General features: G+C 39.0%; 1 protein-coding gene across 4 annotated transcripts in view; it reads right to left on the reverse strand.

Moving 5' to 3' along the window:
- Positions 1-4833: 4833 nt before the first annotated feature.
- The window catches only part of SERTAD4 (SERTA domain containing 4), a gene marked incomplete at its 5' end in the record, with an annotated part of 35412 nt that continues 18851 nt past the window's right edge, over positions 4834-21394 (reverse strand). For all 4 annotated transcript variants that reach the window (XM_081323623.1, XM_081323626.1, XM_081323625.1 and 1 more), the window contains 2 exons: positions 4834-10265; positions 14151-14266. In XM_081323623.1, the coding sequence (XP_081179749.1) occupies positions 9546-10265; positions 14151-14266 (836 nt within the window). In that variant the 3' untranslated portion in view covers positions 4834-9545. The remainder of the gene's footprint in view (positions 10266-14150; positions 14267-21394) is intronic.

The raw sequence follows: 21394 nt of genomic DNA on the forward strand, positions 1-21394 counted from the left end.
TAATAGTTGCTTGCCAGCTGCTTCAAGCTGCCCTGCAATCATAGCCAAAGGCAGCCAACCCATTACATGGGTGGCAGGGGAATGGGGGAGGGAGTCAGAAAGGGCAGCTTTATATTAAGTATTCTGCTACTTCTAAAATTGTAGTTCCTCAGCACAGATTCTGATCCTTGCATGCTTTTAGTTTTTGGAATTAAACACTGAAGTAAATCTGGATCTAGAAACAATTGATGGATCCAGGATGGTAATAGCTGCTGCAGATGCTAAAGCCTGGAAGCAGTGGAACATTGGTGGTGGCAAAGGTGGCGAGGGCATACATCCTGCTCTTGAGTTTGGTTCATCATTTCCTTACCTCTTCATTCTATGGCTTTTATGTACATAGTTTTGAGGTTGATTTGGCTTACTTCTCCACTTCTTTTTCCATAGATGTCTTTGCCATATTCTTCAAGTATATTGGTACTTCTAATGCAATGTATTCCTTTTGGAGCTGGAAGAATGGGATATATCAGTAGCCTATTATGGAGTATAATTTTGTTCTATTTCATGCTGGCTGGAATACTCTGAGAACTGAAGTCCACACATCTTCAGGTGGCCAAGATTGAGCAACGCTGTTCTATAGCAGATAGGCAATGAAAGTTGCAGTGTATGCTACTCAGCATACACATTGAACAGCACAGCAGGAGGCTGGACAGCTCCGGGCTATAACCGTTTACGCGGGAAAAGCCTGAATAGCTCAAGCTGTTGACAGCCCCAGGCATGGTCAGCCCTGGCGGGAAGCCAGGGTTTAAACCTATTGGCCACCTGCACTGGCGGGAAGCCCAGGTTTGAATTGATTGGATGTGATTCACCTGGGCAGGTACAAATAGATGCCAGGTATCCCCTTTTGCCCAGATTCATTCTGTTCCTGAATAAATGCATCGTTACCCAGCTCTGTGTCCGTCTCTCTGTGAAGCACGCGACTTTACAAAAGTATTGAGAGTTCAACACTGTGTTATCAATAATCAACACAGCCTCCTAAAATAGCAGGGCTACTTTTAATATTCCAAAATGCATCATTTGGGCTGATAAATATGGTTACAAATCTTACCATAGTCTTAAAAGACCATTTATCTAGCTTTGAAGAGTCTGTATTATCTCAACTTGGAAAACAATGAGACCTCATTCTGACATCCTTCATGAGTTGCTCCACACTCAGCATTTATAGCTTTTTAGTTCACAAGAGCCAAAACAGAGCCTTACATGGTCTTGGATGCATCTCTTACATTCTCAGATTAATCTTGAGCTGGATTAACTTCTTCTGGGCAGACTGCCAGGACAAAATATGCATTAAAATAAAATTGACCTGAGATATTTTGCAACATCACAAGGGAATCTCTGTGTATCAGAGTCAGTCAATGCTTTCCATCTGCTTCAGCAACAGACACAATTTCCTATTTTTATTGAAATAATGACTAGAAATGCCTATCTCAAAATTTGCTAATTAAACTCACTGTTGATTATGGCATGTAAAATTTTCACTTTTTAATTCAAGTTACCCCTCATAATTTCTAGCCAGGATAACTGTAATTGTTTTATAATTATCTCTTTATCTTTTGGGATAATTTTACTATTGTATACACTGCATACAATGTTGTATATGATTGTATACAATATTAAGTGCTAATCCATTTCTCCCTAGGGTTGTTATTTGTTGAACATGTTGAACATACTGGAGACTTTCCACTTGTATGTTAAGCTCATAATGCTATGTTTCTATGCATTTGCATGGTGCTTCTATCAAAATATACATTTTAAAAACCATCTTCATTGTATTGTTTGAGTTATATTTCTTATTCTACAATTATATGCATATTTTATGATAACAAAGAGACCATAATAACAAAGGAGAGATTCTTTAGTCAGTCACTCTCATACTTGGAAATCTACTTGTCTGGAAGTAAAGCTTAGTCATGATGACTCCTAAGTAAGTGAACTCTTGCCAAGGTCAAAATTTGATTGTGCACAGGATTAAGTCCTAATTAGGGTAAGTTTTATATGCCAAAAGACAGAATCAGCACTGCTGATTGGTATTACTGTGGTAAACTAGACATAGTGTCCTCATCACAGACTAACAAAAATGAAACATTGCATGCAAAATGCTTAATCATTTGTTTATATAAAGCAAAAATGTGGTTATCTATCTTATGAATCATTGTAGATCACAATGTTAGAAAATTAATGCCTCACCATCAACTTCCTTCAATCTCTGATTTACATGCAACGGTGAAAATCAGCATAGTTCTAATTAACTATGTTTAAAAATTAGCACATTATTTGAGAAGGGGGTATCCTGTTTCATAAGACTGCCAAGCAAAATGTTATAATATGCATTGATATATATACTTTTATGTCTATGTCCCTGTGTATTTTTTCCCTTTATTCAACATGATTTATCTCAACAATGAACTGGATTTATATATTACAATAAACCATAAGATATGTTGTTAAATATTGGCTGAGTTGACACATTACACTAAACTACAAAATATGTTTTACAAAACACAGTTTGCTAGGTTTGCTCAACATGCTAAGCCCAAACTAAAGAAATCACAATATGGCTTAATGTAAACCATGTGTTGAGCATTGTTCTTTGACAAGACTTTATTAGAGAGCAGGTTTATGGGCTTTATCAAGCCTCTCCATGATCGAAGTCTCCGTGTAAAAATTAATGAATTTTGTATTAGGAGGGAGGGTTTTACTGGAACAATTTGGTAAGTCTTAAATAGGAACTACTGACAAAACACAGATACACTAAAATAATTTTCCGATTAGAAAAGCAAAACTAACTTCTGCTTGCATCCAGGAATGTAGCAGTACCTTTAGAATGTACAGTACAATTAATGTACAAACATCAGAAGACATTTGTGATTTAACTAGTTCCAGTTAGATCATTAAAGCATGGTAGCCATTTCATAATGTTTTTATTATATTGGTTTTTTATATTCTCTGGCATATTATGAGCTACCCAGAGTCATATGGAGCTGGACAGCATGAAATTTAAAAATATTAAAATAAAATAATTCATGGGATATTTTTACCCTACCTTTAATATATTACCTCCTCTAATTTTGTTGGATTTTGTTTAAATTCTTTTATGACAAGGAATTTAGTCTTCTAATTATTATCCTCAGGCATATTATTTAATCCAACAGTATTGTTTTAATTTGTTATCTGTTTAAAAATATGAAAAAACTAAAAGATGCACACTGGGATCTATTATCATGTATCACAGTAGTTTTCACAACTTGACTGAGTGCCTGCACTCTTTAAAAAATAAAAATAAAAAACTCCTCTAGTGATATTAAACAGCATAACTTTTTTCCTCTGCTTCATTGCTGAAATGTTTAGATTTTTTTGAAATTTCTCTTCTTCAACTATGGGTCAGCAGATATTTTATTATAACTCCTATCAAATTTGATGCTGGGTAATGCTTACTTGGAACTATTTTCCTTAAAATCATCTGGAGATCTAAAACTAGGAAAAGCAGTCTAAGAGATTATGGAAGGTTGTTTGGCTATAATTTACTTGTCATAATTCAAATGTAGTGATGCTAGTCTCTATGAGAAGAGTGAATAATTGTTCTTTTTTGCTCTTTTAAATATCTACAAAATAAAAATTAGATTCATACATTATGCTAAGCTATAAACATATGTGAATGACATTTAGGAATCACACTAATATTGATCCTTAATCAAACAAACCACATTGTCATTTACCGCATGGGTGTAATTCAGTGAAGGCGAACCTTTTAGAGACCGAGTGCCCAAACTGCAACCCAAAACTCACTTATGTGCTGGGTGGGCATGGCCCACTGGATGGGTGTGCCCAATTGGGTGGGTGTGCCCAATTGGGTGAGCGTGGCTCATTGGGTGGGCGTGGATGCGGTGGTAACAGCAGACTGGGTGGGACTAAAAAGTTCAATCAATCAATTCCAACTTTGCGAGATCTTTTTTTTCCTACGAGAAGTTGAAATGGATTGATTGATTGAACCTTTCTTTTTTTGCACACGGCGGCAGAGGCCTAAAGCGAAAAGGTTTTATAAAACCCAGCTGAAGGCCTAGGACTGGGGCGACAGAGAGAGCTTTGTGTGCCACCTGTTGCACGCGTGCCATAGGTTCACTACTACGGGTGTAGTTAGAGGGGTAATTATTATTTAATCACATTGACTAATCCACTGAGTATTAAGAGATTTCAAAGAAAACTGCCTTTCATTTGTAACCTTCGATGACCTCTCATTTTTTCCCCTAGAAAAAGTCCATTAAGGAAGCAAAGACAAAATAAGTATTAAGTACTAGGAGCTTTTTAGGTGAAAACACCATTTTGTTTCAATTAGTAACAAATTTTCTGGGGTTGTTAACCTAACAGAGTCTATTGCTCTTAAAAACCAAGCCCCCTTGTATTCTATGGCTTAATTGTTCTAGGCAAGTGTTTCTCAACCTTGGAGACCTGAAGATGTGTGGACTTCAACTACCAGAATTCCTCAGCTAGCCTGTTTGCTGGCAATTCTGCAAGTTGAAATCCTTACAACTCCAAGCCTTACAACTCCAAACCTTACAACTCCAAGCCTTACAACTCCTTACAACTCCAAGGTCGAGATACACTGTTCTAAGCCATTTCAGTGAATCTTTCAATCTCTTAAAGATTTCCAGAGACTACACAAAAATGCTTTCCCATGTTCCATTATTAGGAAGTTTCAATGAACAGGTTGTCTCCTAGGAAATCTCTTAATTTAATTCAATACATCTGTATCTCCTCACTAAAACAGACTATAAACATGAGAAATATTTTCCTTGAAACCGAAAACAGGAATTCAGCCTCACAGTAGCCTGGGGATTCCAAGGCAACTTCAGTTCAGGAGGGACGGAACCACCTGGCTGGTAAATTTAAAATGGGCACAGCTGATAAAATACAATACTCTTATAAATAATGTTCAAATTAGGAAAGCAAAATTAAGTCCAGCTTATATTTAGGAATGTGCTTTCAGAATATACAATTCTTGTACAAAGCAAAACAATATTACAAAGCATTCTAGGAAAAAAAGGGCTTTGATGTCTTTAGCTGATCTAACCAATTAAAACTTTACCAGTCACATTTCACTTGCTCAAATGTTTGCTCAAATGTTTTCTTGATGGCAAAAAAAAGAAAGAAAAAAAAACATTTTTAAATGAAAATGTTTTAGAATTTTAATAAATATATATCAAGAAAAAAACACTATTACAACATCACCTTAGTATACAAATATCTAAATATCTAAGCTTAAAACATTCAATGTTTGACATATATTGGAAAAGGAAGAACAGATCTTTCTGTTCTCAACTGAATCTAACACAAGAAAAGTCAACTTTTTAAAAAATTGGTCCATGTGGACAAATGACTAAATGATCCTACTCATACACTGTATGAATGAGACCTATATTTAATATTGATAGCAATAATAAAAATGCTTTTGTCTTGGAGAAAAAAAAGGTGGGACAACCTTTTAAAATGTAAATGTCAGCCTTGTAAAATTTCCCATTTTGGCATATATCAATTTTATATTTAATTCTCTATAAACAGGACCTATGGCCACATGACATATACCTGTGACATAGCAATACAATGGCTACCATGGGTGAATCTTAAAAATTCAGACACGGGACATTTTATGTGTCATAGTAGCATTAAAAATGTGTGAGTAGACTCAATCAGCTGATCCCTGGGGAATGGATTTAGATATAGCAGACACAGTCTTGCCGAAAGTTAAATTAACACCATCCAAGACTGCTAGCCAGATGGTTAGCTAGTTCCTGTCTCTCCTAAGATGACAAAGTCCTAGAGAAGTCCGGTAAAAAAAATATCTAAGCTTAAAACATTCTCTATGCATTCCATTCCTGTAGTTATTTTGGCTTTTAATCCACCTCCTTGTTGCCACATGTGTAATGAAGAATTAGTAGAAATTGATGGGATCTGGGTAAGGAACTCCCTCACCCTGAATCGTAATTATTTGAAGCATGTGTGGGTTTCTTATATTTTTTTTTCACTCAGTCTTTGAGAAACTGGAAGGGGAAGCAAAGCGGGGGCTGAGAGCTTCCCTGACTCTTTTTTGCAGCAGCTAGGTGGATTCTAAAATTGTCCACATTGCACAGATTCATTTACTCTCATTCTGCTGCTGCTGCCACATCATAGTGTATATCTATTATTGGGGAAAGGGGGTGGATGATTGTTTATGTCATGAAAACAGACAGCAGACTCTTGGCCAAAATGGCCAGTCACAAAAGTTGGGAATGTTCCTATTACTTTATCTCTGTTTTTCTTTCTCTTATACAGAACAAAAACCAGAGGGAAGGGAGATAGAAAACTAAGGAGGAGGAAAAAGAAAATAGAATGGTCCAATGATTCCTCCTCCACTTAAAATTAGTTGGAAATAAAGAGGAAAGCCCACGTGGAGACAAAACTCTTTTCTGCAAGTATCTCTAGTGGCTCCCATTTTTTTAATAGGGCAAATTTTATTTTCCCGGTACAAATAAATGATATGGCTCAATTCATTTGCATATGGAAGAGAGAATCCAATGGGTGACACAATATGATCTGATCATTACTATGCTGCCCTCCAATACCACATTGAATGCCCCAGCCCTAGAAATCTTTGCACGTCCTCAGTACAGAAAAAAGTTGAAGGCAGCCTCATGTTACGTAAATGACGCTGAGGAAAAGTGACCACACAATGTATTGCAGGGCCCTTTCCTCGCTATTAGAGCAGAAATGTTTCCCAGATACCTCATTTGATTGCTTCCTGGTCCTCAGATGTAAAGCCAAGGAAGATAAGCTCTTCTTGTTGAATCTTAAGCAACTGAGCTTTAGCTCAGTAGCCTCCCTCTATATTTGGCAAAATAGCAGAATAGCGCTATGAGATATCCTAATCTTTAATCAGGGATGTCTGCAGGAAGAGGAAAAAAATCAAGATGGTGACCTTGGCTATGCATTTAAAAACACCATCGTGACTTTTCTGACACAGCTACTCCTGCCCCACAAATCCAATCTCTAGCTTCCTTGCTTGCCAGATTCTTTTAGGAAAAGCTTGGTTCCTGATACAGGGACATACTAATAATTATAAATTAGGTTTCTTAGACTCTAAAACTGCTAATTATCTGGCAAGGATGCAGTGAACTTAAAGCTGTACTTCTAGTGAAAATTAACTCTCATGTTTTCTCTTTGGATATTTAGAATGCTCTTTCTATAGTTGTAAAAAGGTTAAGCAAGTATTTAAGACAGATAGTGTGTCTTAAGGGGAAAAAAACATATTGAAGTCACTCTACTAGAAAATGCTACTTCTTATCCAATCAAATATGTAGTTGCTTCAGGTTTTGTGTGTGTGTATGTATGTTGCACTAATACACAGCTTATTGGCCAAATTGACTGGATTTATACAATACTAAACTCAGTTGGTCTAACACAACATTCTAAGTCCATGGTTTACTGTAGTTTTGAACCCACACTCTGCATATCATGATGGTGAAGGGATTAGAAAGAAGCTATACACTTAGTATCATTTAATAATATAGCAGTTTAGCTAATTTCTAGTGTTAAAAAGTACATATTTCATATCCTAGTATTTGCAATTTAAATTGCTTCCATATCAGAAGCTGAATGAAGGGAAGAAAATTATTTTAACCCTGTATTATCTACCCTGACTCACAGTAATTTTCTGGCAGAAGACTTTTTTCTTAATTTACCACCTCATATCTTAAAGAAAATGTAAGGAAAGAATCTAAGATTTCTCTATGCAAAGCATATTCTATACAAAGGAAGCAGCAATCCATTCAAGAATTCATGTTTTTCGTAATTGCATCAAAGATTTTCACACAGAATAACGGGAATTATAGGTTCTAGGGTAAGGCCTAGGAACTCAACATTATTTTATAATTGTTTGAATAATTCATGTAGCTGTAGAGAAAAATGTAAATAGTTTTAAGAGGGTTAAATGTTTTTAAATTAATCCTATTAAAGCATAAGTTGGATCCAAATGAAAGGTTTTCATTCATTTCTGCAAAAAAAAAGTAAGGGCATGATGCAGCAATAATGAACTACTTTTCTGAAATTATGATTGCTCCTAATTCAGCCAGACCTTTAAATGGTGTCATGTAGTAATGATTATTCCCATTTATTGATTCCTTCAGCTATAAAAATTATATTTAAATGGAACAAAATTCATTGTGTGCTCTATCTGGAATTAAAGATCTTGAATTTTAGACAGAATATTTTAAAATGACAAATTCCAGAAACGATCCAAATATAATCCTAATAATTGAAGATTGTCCCCCCTCTTTCTCCAAGATAATTTTTAAAAAAAGATTGAAACTCTTACATTCATTTCAGATAAAAATCTTATATCACCACATCATTTATTAACATTGTGCTTTTTTCCAAAATAAAAAACCCTACAATTATATGAAAACCCAGTACATGCTCTTTACATTTTTCTGAAAAGAGAAAATGACATGAAACAGAGTAAAATATAAAGCATGCCACTGGTTCATGAACTTCATTATACTAGAAAGAAAAAGGGGAAAAAATATCAAAGCAACCGACAGTTGCCATAGAAATATTCAAAGAGCTAATGCTTGTTTACAAGAGACACGTCTCTATTGTTTTTTTTTCCTTCAATCCTTTCTTTAAAATGGCAAATCAAAAAGCGACTGAGCAAAAAGAATGAATAGCGGCAGTTGAATAGGAAATCAAGCTTTGTATTTCAAAGGAGACAGAATTCTAATAATATTTGATCCACCCTGTTATTATTTTTTCCTGTTTAGGTTACATCCCTGCTGTAGCTGTTTTCTTAAACTTAATTTTCACCCTGGAAAAATTAAGATTAAAAGTAAGGCACCAAAAAATCTCTACCATTATAGCAATAAACCACTATAAGGCTTGTTCATTCTTGCAGCTAAGCTGAAAACTGTACATGTGCTGGAACTGTATGTAGCATTTCAAATGAAGTCTCCATAAAAAGGGGGCATTGTACCCTATCAATAAAACCAGACTTAAATACATTAGAATAATGTCACTTCTGGACCATAAAGTGGGCCTATTCCATTTTGTTTCTATGCAGTCTTTTTCAAAGCCATTTTGATGGGCAAAATGTATTCTTCCTTTTGCTGGTAACAATCTGCTTATCAAATGTATAATTAATTGATAAGCATAAAGAAGATTCCTCTTAATTCATGCTAGGTTCCCAAAGGGATACATGAAAGGAATTGTATTTTTTCCATCTGGTTTATTGGTTCTTCTAGCAATGGAAGTATACAGTGCAACTGTGCTCTATATCAGGATCCCATGTATTTATAAATAGCTCATGATGCAGACCTTACATACGCTTTGATAGAATCTGCTCCACAGTCACTGAAAGTATCCATGAAGCTTAGGACACAATTGTACCAGTTCTACAAAAGCATAAGAAAATTGATCCAGACTGATTTTTTCTGATAATGTCAACACTGTGCTTGCTTCTAAACTGAAATTATTCAGAAGATGGCTCATATTTTATTTCCTTTACTGCAACAAATTTTGCTACCTGGTAAACACTCCTTTTTTCGTAAACACTTCTTCCAAGATTCATTCATGTTGCTCTTGTCATCATGACTCATCTCAAAATAATTGTAATATTTGTTTTTACATTCTATGGCATGATCACTTTTCAAAGATTCCCAGTCTGAAGCGTGTTCTCCATCCATATCATGGCCTCCTTTCTCATTACTGAATATTGACTTGTCCTGATTACCATGTGGCCCAGCATTTGTAATGAAAATTTCATTGGCATGTATATGTTCGTCACTCCTATAAACTGGGGAACTGTTGCTACCATATTCCACTTGTTGGGAACAACTTGGTAAAGACACAGAAGCAGTGGAATTCCCCACTGCAGAATTAGTAGGTAATGGTAGACTTAAATAATGGCTGCCACATTCTTGATAAAAACAGCATGTGTGGATCTTTTCACAGTCCTCCCGTGCCATCCGAAGACGCTTCCTATAAGGACAGTCATGAGACATGAACCACTCTTGACTTGAAGTACCTCCAAAAGAGCATGTAGGAAAACACCAGTTGTTTTGCATGATAATCTCTCCATGAATTCTTTTCATTAAATTATTTATGAGAACAGATCTCCTTAGGTAGACTTCAGGGTCGTCAATGTACTTCAGTTTTTCCAAAGACATGTACAGAATATGTGCCCGCTCCTCAAATACAGAGATTGTCTAAAATGAACGAGAGAGGAAATAATAATAAAAAATGAGTGCAGTGTTAATTAATTGAATCATGCCACTGAGATTTTATCCATCCATGCATCATATAATATTTGGGCAGCTGACTCTCTTTTACTCAGGAGAGTTAGATCATCTTTTATCTTTATTTTCTATTCATTTTATTCCAATTTCTTTGATCACTGTGAGCTGCCCAGAGTCAGAGCTGTCCTATTAAAGAGGCAGCATGCAAGTTTAATAAATTCCTGTATTATTATGGTTAGTGGTTCCATTATTGTTTACTGTCATTATTATTCAACTCTCACAAATCTCATCAGGAGCTGTGAGGCTTAATGTTGAGTATATTCAACCTTATCACCAAAGTAAGACTTCCTAAATCAAGGAAACTGAATTTAGCTAGCAACTGAAAGAAACCACAGTGCTTGAATGATTACTAATTCATTTCCAATGCATCTTTGAAGAGTTCTTTTAACAGAAATGTGCCAGTAAATAGAACAATATGTGAAAAAGAACAATAATTTTAGGAAGAACAGCTTTCTCCTGGAGGTCTGGCTGGCACCAAATCTGATGTCCTTCCATAAGACTTTCAAGATGGAGCTGTTACGCAGGACAGTTGAAGTTTGATATTATTTTACTGACTATAACAGAGCCCTAGTTGTTTATTGATACTTTGTGCTATGTCTTGATGGTGGGTTTAATTTATACTTGTTTTAATTTATGCTGTAAAATGTTGTCTTGTCAGATACAGCAGTATATACATTTAATAAATAAATAAATAAACTATTAGTAGGTTTGGTACGCAATCTACTAATGATTACCTACTGTAATTTTAGAAAAGCAACAAAAATAGCAGATTATAAGGAATCAGGATTAACTACAAACATGTACATGCACACACTCTAATTCACGTTTCTATATTAAAAAAAACCTCATAAAATTTCAGCATCAGGTAAAGTAATTTTAAAAAGAATTACTAGTTCACTTCAAAACCTGATTCAATTGAAATGACTATGCTTATAGTTACAAACTGATAAATATCTGGTAGGCTGTTTCATGTTTGCGGTAAAATTATCTACTGGTCTCTGTCTAGTTCCCATAAAAGTAATCACAATTACTTTTAGCAACCTTACTTAACAAAAAAGTCATGGTCTAAATGAACCATGAATTCCAACATTCCTTGGTGAATGAATTTTGACTTTCCAGATGTCCAGGCAATATAACAACCTTGCAATGTTCTCCTTATCTATATTATTACAGGCTGGAAAGAGAAAAAATCAGTCCCAAGGATTGTTAAATTGGTGTCCAATTTCATAATGAGATACTTATGAGAAGAAGTAAGACATAATGGAGAATAGAACTGGTGAGAATCTGTACAGCTATGCAGTAAAATGCTATTGTACTAGAGTGCTGTTCTGGGGAATATCTCTCTCTCTCTCTCTCTCTCTCTCTCTCTCTCTCTCTCTCTCTCTCTCTCTCTCTCTCTCTCTCTCCCTCCCTCCCTCCCTCCCTCCCTCCCTCCCTCCTTCCCTCCCTCCCTCCCTCTCTTTCTCTCTCTCCCTCCCTCTCTCCCCCTTCCTCTCCCTCTCTCCCCCTCCCTCTCCCCCTCTCCCTCTCCCCATGCATATGTTAGTTCTCTCTTGAATATTAAAATTTTCAGTCCAGAAACATGCTCTGTATCACTGATTCCTAAGCAAAACCATAAAATAAAGCTTCCTCTTTGCAGAAATTCTGCTTTTATTTTAAATTAGCATCTATACACAATTAACACAATGATAGTAATTTTACTACCTATCCCAATAAAGAAAATCAGGGGAACAGAAACAAATTTTAATGTCACTGTAGGTTTTTTTTTAATCGCATACGCTGCCTCCCCCATACAGAGTTAAGTATAAAGGAACTGCACTGTTGATATTGTTGCTGTAACATTCATTGTTTCGGTTATGATTGCCATCCTCATTATTAACATGGATGCTGAATATATGAATGGAAGAAATCGCAGAAGGCTTTTCTATCACCACTACATCCCTCAAACACCCTTTTGGAAGGCTATGGAACTTCCTCAGGCAACACAGGATGCTGGCTGTGGAATTCTGAGAATTGGAAGTCCACAAGTCTTAAAGTTCCCAAGGTCAGACATCCCTGGTTTATATGATCACAGGGCCAGATTCTTACTTGCCATTCAATGAAAACTTTCATACAATGCTTGTTTACTTTAAAAGCAATGTGCCTCTTGCTCAAGTCTCATTTTTTTAAAAATTCCATTTATATCCCGCCCTTCTCCGAAGACTCAGGGCGGCTTACAAGCTTAGCAGTAGCCTTCATTCTATGTATATGCCTGCTTATTAGGGCTTTCACACACACCCCAAGCGGCATTATTACAAAGTCAGCTTAATTGCACCCAACAATCTGGGTCCTCATTTTACCTACCTCGGAAGGATGGAAGGCTGAGTCAACCTTGAGCCTGGTGGGATGCGAACCTGCACTAATTGCAGGCAGCTGGTGTTACTTAAGGAGGCATTAGCCCACTGCTCCACCAAGGCTCTTATACATCAAGAGGTTAACTACATCAAACCAAAACTGCGCAACTTACTGCTATATTACATCAAGACTGCCATTTATGATCTGAGCCTCAACTACATTTTTCCCTCACTTTTTATGTGTTTATTTTACTTACATGAGTTTTTTCAGATATTGGCAGGTTGTACTTCAAGTTCGGACTTTATTCCCTGTGGCTACTCATCACTCTAGCAGAAGTTTTTTTGAGCAAGTTAAACATAACCATGCTCAGCTTTGGCTAGTTCTTTAGAATAGGCCAGACAACTTGGCCTAGAAGTTAGCTTTTATTTTATTACTAAAAGACAGTAAAATGCCATTTTTTAAAATTATTATTAGATGTCTAGAATTAGATTGCTCGCTTCAAATTTGATATCTCAATCAAAATGCCTAATTCTTGGTCACCTAACTTGAAAATAATCAGAGCTAGCAAAAGATACTGCATTTATATGTCACATGAAAGCAGATAGAATATAGTAAACTAACATTGGAAAGACAGATGTGTCAACTATAAATTCTGATTTGAGAATCCCAAACAAACCTAGAATGTGATCTAAGAACAACCCATGATTTCCAGCTCTGGCCCATATATCATAGTAAACATATCACGGAAAGAGCATCTATGGTTTGTTTAGCCATTTCTGGGGCAAGAAGAATCAGGTAAGAGCATACATCTTCATATTTTTTTATTCGTGATACACCAGGACCCTTCCAGGTTCTTGCTTTCTATAACATAGAAACATAGCGAGTATTATTGGTCATCTCTAATTGATCTCTGATGCCTGCTTCCTCCCGTGTACATCTTCCTCCCTGCCCTGCCATCTTTGTTAAGTTTTAAGTCAATTTTAGTGTTAATATTTATTATTTTAATGCTTTAATATTTTATCTTTTATTGATTGTACACTACTTAGAGTTCCCTCTAAGTGAGATGGACAGCATGTAAGTTTAATAAATAAATACGTTTACATGCAATGGAAGGTGGGTTCAATATTTTGAGTGAGAAGGATTCTATACTCAACAAACCATAGACCATTTGCTCAATAAATAGCAGAGGGAAAAATTACATTCTCATGATGCCAAGGCTCTATTAATTTCTGAGTTATACAAAAGAATTGCACAGTCCAAATTTTCTTCACTAAAACAGAATTGATAGCAATAAAGAAAATAAAAGAATTGACCAGTTCATATTAACAGATTGCAAGTTTAGAAAAAGCAGACATACTTTTTTTTTACAAAAACATATTACTATTTATGGAAACTGAAATGCATTGCACTCAAGCAAAAATAGTTATACAACTTCAGAAGTAATAGCTTTTTGAAACTTACTTTGGGTGTACAGTTACTGAGTGGTGGATGAAAATCTTCTTCTTCCACATACTTTCTTTTAAAATATGTGATCTTAGATGGTGCTATAGGGTTTGGATTTCCTCTGTGATGTAGTGCTGTGGGAAACAGATTACATATGGTGTAAACTGCATCTGACAGGTACAAAAGACCAATAAAGGAGATTGGAGCTCAGAGTTGAAATGAGGGATCCTTGGTGTTCTCTGAGCTGGGTTGTTTTCTTGCAGATGTTTCATTACCCAAACTAGGTTACATCATGAGTGCAAAAAATATAAAAAAATATATTCCAGCTTATCTTTACTGCTTTGGTCATATATGTATACTTGTATGCTCCAAACAGGAATCAATCTGTCTGTCTGTCTGTCTGTCTGTCTGTCTGTCTATCTATCTATCTAATAACAGTTTATGCGAAAAATAAACTGAGGTAATGGAAGGTTTTCCAAAAGATTTCTAAGAAAGAAATCTGTTTATTTAAGCATAGTTGTCACAACAGTTTAAACATTGTTTACATGCTGGACTTTAAGAAGTTTTATCCCACACATCCAACCCATCTGAAAAAATATCTGCAGCTTTCATCACTGAAATCTTTTTTTTTTAGAATTAGCAATTATGCCATCTTAAAAAGACTAATAAGGTTTAATACATTGCTAGTAAACAGTAGCTACTTACAGTCTTCAAGATTGATTTAACCAGAAATGCTTTAACCAGTATTTAATCAGAAATAACAATTCTATGGAAGCCAAAAGTCATAGAGTTCCTCTGTGGAAGGGGAACTCCCACTTCATAAAACCTGCTGAGTTTGAGGCAGCCAGGGAAGAAAAACAAGGTGGTGGCTTGTAACTCTCCCACTTTTTAGAAATACCTCCTCCCATTGGTTTTTGGATGCTATCATATCATATCACTTTGAACTATGGTGCTGGAGAAGACTCCTGCGAGTCCCTTGGACTGCAAGGTGATCAAACTGGGCAGTCCTAGAGGAGATCAACCCTGACTGCTCTTTAGAAGGCCAGATCCTGAAGATGAAACTCAAATACTTTGGCCACCTAATGAGAAGGAAGGACTCACTGGAGAAGAGCCTAATGCTGGGAAAGATTGAGGGCAAGAGAAGAAGGGGATGACAGAGAATGAGGTGGTTGGATGGAATCAGTGAAGCAGTAGGTGTGAGCTTAAATGGACTCCAGAAGATGGTAGAGGACAGGAAGGCCTGGAGGAACATTGTCCATGGGCTCGCGAGGGGTCGGACACGACTTCACAACTAACAACAACAATATCATATGAAAGCTATCATATCTTATTTGTGACCTAAAACCTCTATTTGGTCTAGATCCTACCTTATTTGGTCCTTGAAAGCACCAGAGTAGATTTTCCCCACCAAACTCTGCAGCCAACTTCCATCTCCACAAGCAGCCTTCCCTCATACCACAAAGGGTGTTGCACAGTATTTTATGCTCCCCCACCCCACTCCAAAAGCCACATGACTGCATTTCATGAAATACTGCCAGTAGAACCTGATTTCTCATTGGCCAACCTTCTAATGAATAATTACCCCTGAAATGTGATGGACAAATGGAAGATGCCACTGTTACTATCTCAAGTGCATGGATTTTTTTTTATTTTTCCAATTTTTTATCTCTTTCACAACTCTCTTATTACAGAAGATAAAGTAGATTTGTATGATCCCTTCTGACAAGAAGGAACAATATCCTTATTACAAATCCTATTTGTAATTTGTGTATCAAATATGCATAATTTGCTCTAAACCAATTTGAAATGTTCTTTAAATTCAATATAAAGGAAGTGATTTGGAACAGGTAACCAAAACGTAATTACTCTGAACTCTTTAGAGACCGATGGATACCATAATTTAGTCTGGGCCATGGTATTTCAATCAGTGTGCTACCACAGAGAGTAAAATTTTAATTATTACTAGCATTTAATATGGGCACCTGTTTGGGAATCATTGCATTTTCCCCTATGCTACTTTAAACTTGAAATAAAAGCTATACAAATGAAGTGGGCACAAACTTCATTTTCAAAGTGGGTATTGAGGGACTTAACCCCATTATCATTTTTGGTGCTAAGTATCAAAGTTGGAATAAGTCATATATAATTATTTATGTCTAAAATATTGTTTTGGCAACTAAAACTGTTTGTAGTACGACAAAGAAAATATTAAAACATTTAAACCATCACCAACATTGGAGGGAGGGGGAAAGCCTCATAGATCACTATCCAGTTTGTTTTCACTTTTATTAATATGGATTTTTAATTTCAGCCTTCTTTCCTAGAGGTCTTTTGTAACATGCTTCTAAAGCTAAATTCAACATAAGGCATCTTTAAGCATGTGTAGAATCATAAAGCAACTATAGTATGCTCATATATAATTGAAATTAGAGGTAGGAAATAACCTGCGAGGCTTCCAATTCACTTAAGCTCAGGATGGGAAATCTGCATCTAGGTGACTGCATGCACTCTATGCTCTAATTTAATGTGCAGAAACAGAAAGCAAGAGAACTATGCAAACTTGCAAGGCAGAAAGCTCTAATTTTGGCACTGGGTTCATATACCAGCAGCTCTCACTTCATTCATCAAACCTTGAAGCACCCTCCCCCAGTGATTCTCCTCATGGGTCAATGGCCTTTTATAGAAAAAGGCTCTTCTACACATACATCTGAACCATAGTCAAGTGATCAGGAATAAATCGTGATAAGCTTCAGCTTTGTCTGTTTTCCTCCTTATTGTAAAGGCATAGGAAATGTTAGATGTTTAGTGCCAGCCATTGGCAGTTCCCCAAAAGGGTCATCAGATGGAGGCAAAGAGGCTTCTTTGCTTCCACTGATGAGCCAAGGGTCTCAGACCCGACAGCCCCATTGGCGAGAGAGTTTTATGGTCAGGGAGGGACCAAGACCCCCCATAAATACCTCTGCACGAGGGGCTGCTCTTTGTTCTCATTCTCTCGTTCTCATTCTAGTTCTATCTCTACTCCTAGCCCCTAGTCCTTCTTCTGTTTTAGTTATGTAATGCTAGCTTGTTTGCTTTTATTTTATTTCTCTCTCACATGCAGGCATGAATGCTTTCATGCCAAGTATTTCTTTCTCTTTGATCTATCATTGAATAAAGCTAATATGATTGCATCTCTGCGTGATGCCTTTACTTCGAAGCACCTTTAACGATTCATCGTGAGATCACCTCACAAGTTGGTAGCAGAGGATGGTTTAAAGGAATGCTTCCAAGCCAGCCAGGATCTATACAACAAGATGTCTGGAAGACCCGGCTCAAATCCATTTATAACAGATGGCAGGACTTCTCCTATCGTGACCAGAAGTCATCGATCAAAGACGGCATCCCTGCCTACATCCAAGTCTTCAGTCCCTGATGCAATCTCAGCTGCAGATGAGAGCACAAATAACCTTCATCCTGTCAGAGGATCCAGCAGAGCGTCTAGGACCCCTTCACATGTCTCTTTACAACTGAACGCCACAGAAGAGAGCATAGAAGGCTTGCAGACTGCCCAAGACTGCTCAGATGCTGCAGAGACGGACCTGGCTGAAACCAAACGCCGCGTGAGTAAGCTGACTGCACAGGAATGTGAAGAGCTGCTTAAAGAGATCTTTGCAATGCAGTGGAGGGGGGAGGCAGCCCGGGAAACAGCTCAGAAAGCCTCAGAACCCCTGGTGAACCTTTCCCTAACGACCACGAGGCTTCCAAATATGGCGCCCGCCACCCTTAGTGACCCCGGGACCCCAGGGCTTTTGGCGCGAACCCTCCCGCCCAGCTGTGAGCTACAGCTTCCGGGGGCAAGCGGAAACAAGATGGCTCCGCCCACATGGTCTGGCACAGGAAACAAGATGGCGGCCCCCAGTAACCCCACACGGTCTAACAAAGACAAGCCTTTTTTAAGCCTGGAAAGCCAGCAATCCCTGGCATCCAGCCGAAATAGCATGCAATCCCTGGCATCCGGCCAAAGCAGCATGCAAATTCCTGAGTTCTCCCCACCACAAAGCCTAAAGTCCAATGATGACAATGAGGTCTATCCAGCAGAGACTCAAACAAATGCTGCAGCCATTCAAGCCGCCATCCAGCTCCTAACTACTGCCCTGGGGCCCAAAAAGATGTTGGGGGTAGCCACCCCCCCTCCAAGGCCTCCCATCCTCTCCCCAGGGCCCAACTGCCAGGGGGGATCCAGCCTGCAGCCTCCCAACAATCATCCCCCGTGGCCTCCCACCTTCTCTTCAGGTCTTCAGGACCAGCGATGGGCTTCTCAAGGGAAATCAGGCAATCCATGTGCTTGCAATTCTCAGGAGGAATCATTGCAGCATGTGGCAAGAAACCAAATGCTGGCTGGCAAATCTGGGCTCCGCCCCCCCAATGCCTCATGGGAAGAAGGGAAAAATCCTGAACAACGCCCTCCCCCGGATCACATGGTTTCCGGGCACGCCCATTTGGAGTTACTAAATAATCAAGAAAAAATTCCCTCCTCGACCACTAGAGGGACCCCTTTCCCTTTCCCTTTTATGTCGATGGACATTTCAGAGATCCTTGAAAATGGCTCTGGGAGGGACTTTCTTCCAGCGGCAAATCTTCCAAGCGACTTTAAAAAGCTACAACTGGGAGGAGAAAATTACAATAGTTGGAGTAAAGATATACAGGTATATCTCTTAAAGAATGGGACTCTACAAATGGTTCAGAAACCACCCCCTCCCCCATGGGGACGTCAAGAAGAATGGCGACATTTGCAAGCTTACTCTGCTTTGCTCAGTTCGCTGGATAATAACTTATTCTCCAGCATCCCAGCAGGACTCAGAGCTGCTCAAGTTTGGCAGCTACTATACAATTTATTCAACAGCGATACCATTGGTTCCATCACCAGACATACAACTGAGCTTTATTCAACCAGACTGAGGTTTGGTGCCAGCATGCCTGAACATCTTGCAAAATTAAAGGCACTCAGGGCAGAATTGATGTCCAGAGATTTTCCTGTATCTGATGTGAACATGGTCGCGATCATTTTTGCTTCCCTAGACAGGAGTTGGAGCAATTTCATTGTTTCACTCGAAGCGGTCAAGAGGGAAGACATAAATCTGTCCTACCTCACAGGGAGACTCATCGAAGAGGATAGGAGGAGACGGGACGCTGGAGAATACGCCAGAGTCACCACTCAGCAAGCCAGAAGGGGGCGCCACAACTCAGAGCAAATTAATGCTCTACTTAAGTGTTTCATCTGTGGCTCTGAGGAGCACCTCAAGAAAGACTGCCCCCATCAACATCAAGCCCCTAAACGTGGTCCCAATCAAGTAAGGGGCAAGGGGCAAGGAAGGGGGTGTGGCAGGGGCAAGGGAAATTTTCTGCATACTTGTTCCCTCACCCCCACAACAAAGGCTAATAGCTCCACTGACTTATGGTTACTGGACTCTGGAGCTTCTTCTCACATTACCAATATGAGTCAAGGTTTTAAAAGGTTAAAGAAAATTAACTCATCTGTCAAAGTGGCAAATGGAGATACTGCTTTAGTTGTTGGGGAGGGGTTTGTTTCTGTACCTGGACTTGGAAAAGTTGAAGGTGTTTTACACGCCCCCCTCCATAGCCAACAACCTATTAAGCATTACCAAATTGTGTGACGATGACAAAGTAGAAGTTTTATTTCACAAGGGGGGAGGTCATGTCACCCGGAACCAGAAGATCATTGGAAATATTACCATCATAAATGGCTTACCATATTTTTCTCCCAAGCCACCACAGCCTGCCCCAAGGCTTTCCAAGGGCAGTGTGGGCAAGGAGCCTGAATCTCAGCAGGCACCTACAGCACCACTCAAAGCAACTAGAGCCAAGAGGGTGTCAGTGGGGAAGCGGCTTCATGATAAGTGTGCCCACCTCCTGCACAGAAGGCTAGGACATGCAAGCTTCCCTGTAGTTAAAAAGATGGGAGACTTTGCTGAGGGAGTCCAGCTCAAGGACTGTGACGTGTTTCTGGACTGTGCCATTTGCAAGAAAACGAAGAGGAAGGCTGCTCCTACCCCAAAGGTGTCATTGCGTAAGGCTCACTACCCATACCAACTAGTACATGTTGACCTAGTTGGGCCTTTCACACCATCCCTAGGAAAGAAAAAGTATTTTCTCACTGCCGTTGATGATTTTTCACGATACGGCCACGTGTATACTCTCACAGAAAAATCTGAAGCCTTTGACGCCATAAAGTCACTGTACAACTTTGTAGAGACCCAGTACAAGACCAAGATCGCACAATTGCAGAGCGATCGCGGGGCTGAGTTCATGTCTCAGAAGTTCCAGGACTGGGTAAGGCGTAAGGGCATCCGCCATTTTCTTACTGCACCATTCACCCCTTCGCAAAATGGTGTAGCTGAGAAAAGAAATGGAATCCTGCAAACCATGATGCGTAGTCTGATTGCAGACGCTAATGTCGCAGAATCATACTGGGGAGAGGCGGTCCATTACGCCAATTACACCTTAAACCGCACCTGGAGCAGTGTTGTGAACCAGACCCCATATTTCCTGGTTCACGGTAGGAAACCAAATCTGGCACATTTGCGTGTGTTTGGTTCCTACGCATGGGTGCACATCCCCAAGCAGCTGCGGAAGAAGGGGAGATCTGTTTCCCAGAGACTAAGGTTCTTGGATTATGCTCCTGGCTCCAAGGCCTATCGTTTCCTGGGAGAAGGGGGCAGGCCTGTGACTTCCCAATCTGCCTCTTTCGAAGAGGACTCCAATTGGACCCAGATCCACTCGAATGATCTGAGCCCATATGCCAACCGACCCAGCAAAGGCACACCGACCACGACATCACCCGAGACGACCACATACCCTGCCACCGACGAAAGTGAGGAACAAGACGAAGATGCGTCCAGTCCCATGGAGGAAGACACGCCGTCTTCACCCCCAGCGACGCCTCGGAGACCCACAGAAGAAATGAGCAGTGAGTGGCAGAAGGTAAGGAGGTCAAAGCGGTCCAACAAAGGGGTCCCGCCAAAGAGAATTGACATTGGCCACATCGCGTCTGTCAACAGCGTTGTGGTCACCCCAAAATCCTTCTCTGACATCCAGGAGCTGCCCATCAAAGAGCAGGAGAAATGGCAGCTCGCGATGGAGAAGGAGATGCAGAGCTTAAAGAAACTCAAAGTCTTCACCCCCCAGCAATCACCAAAGGAGAGGAAAGTCATTGGCACAAGGTGGGTTTACAAGGCCAAACCACTTGCCAATGGCCTCTACCT

The sequence above is a fragment of the Vipera berus genome, assembly GCF_964194415.1.
Source record: "Vipera berus genome assembly, chromosome: 1".
Lineage (NCBI taxonomy): Eukaryota > Metazoa > Chordata > Lepidosauria > Squamata > Viperidae > Vipera > Vipera berus.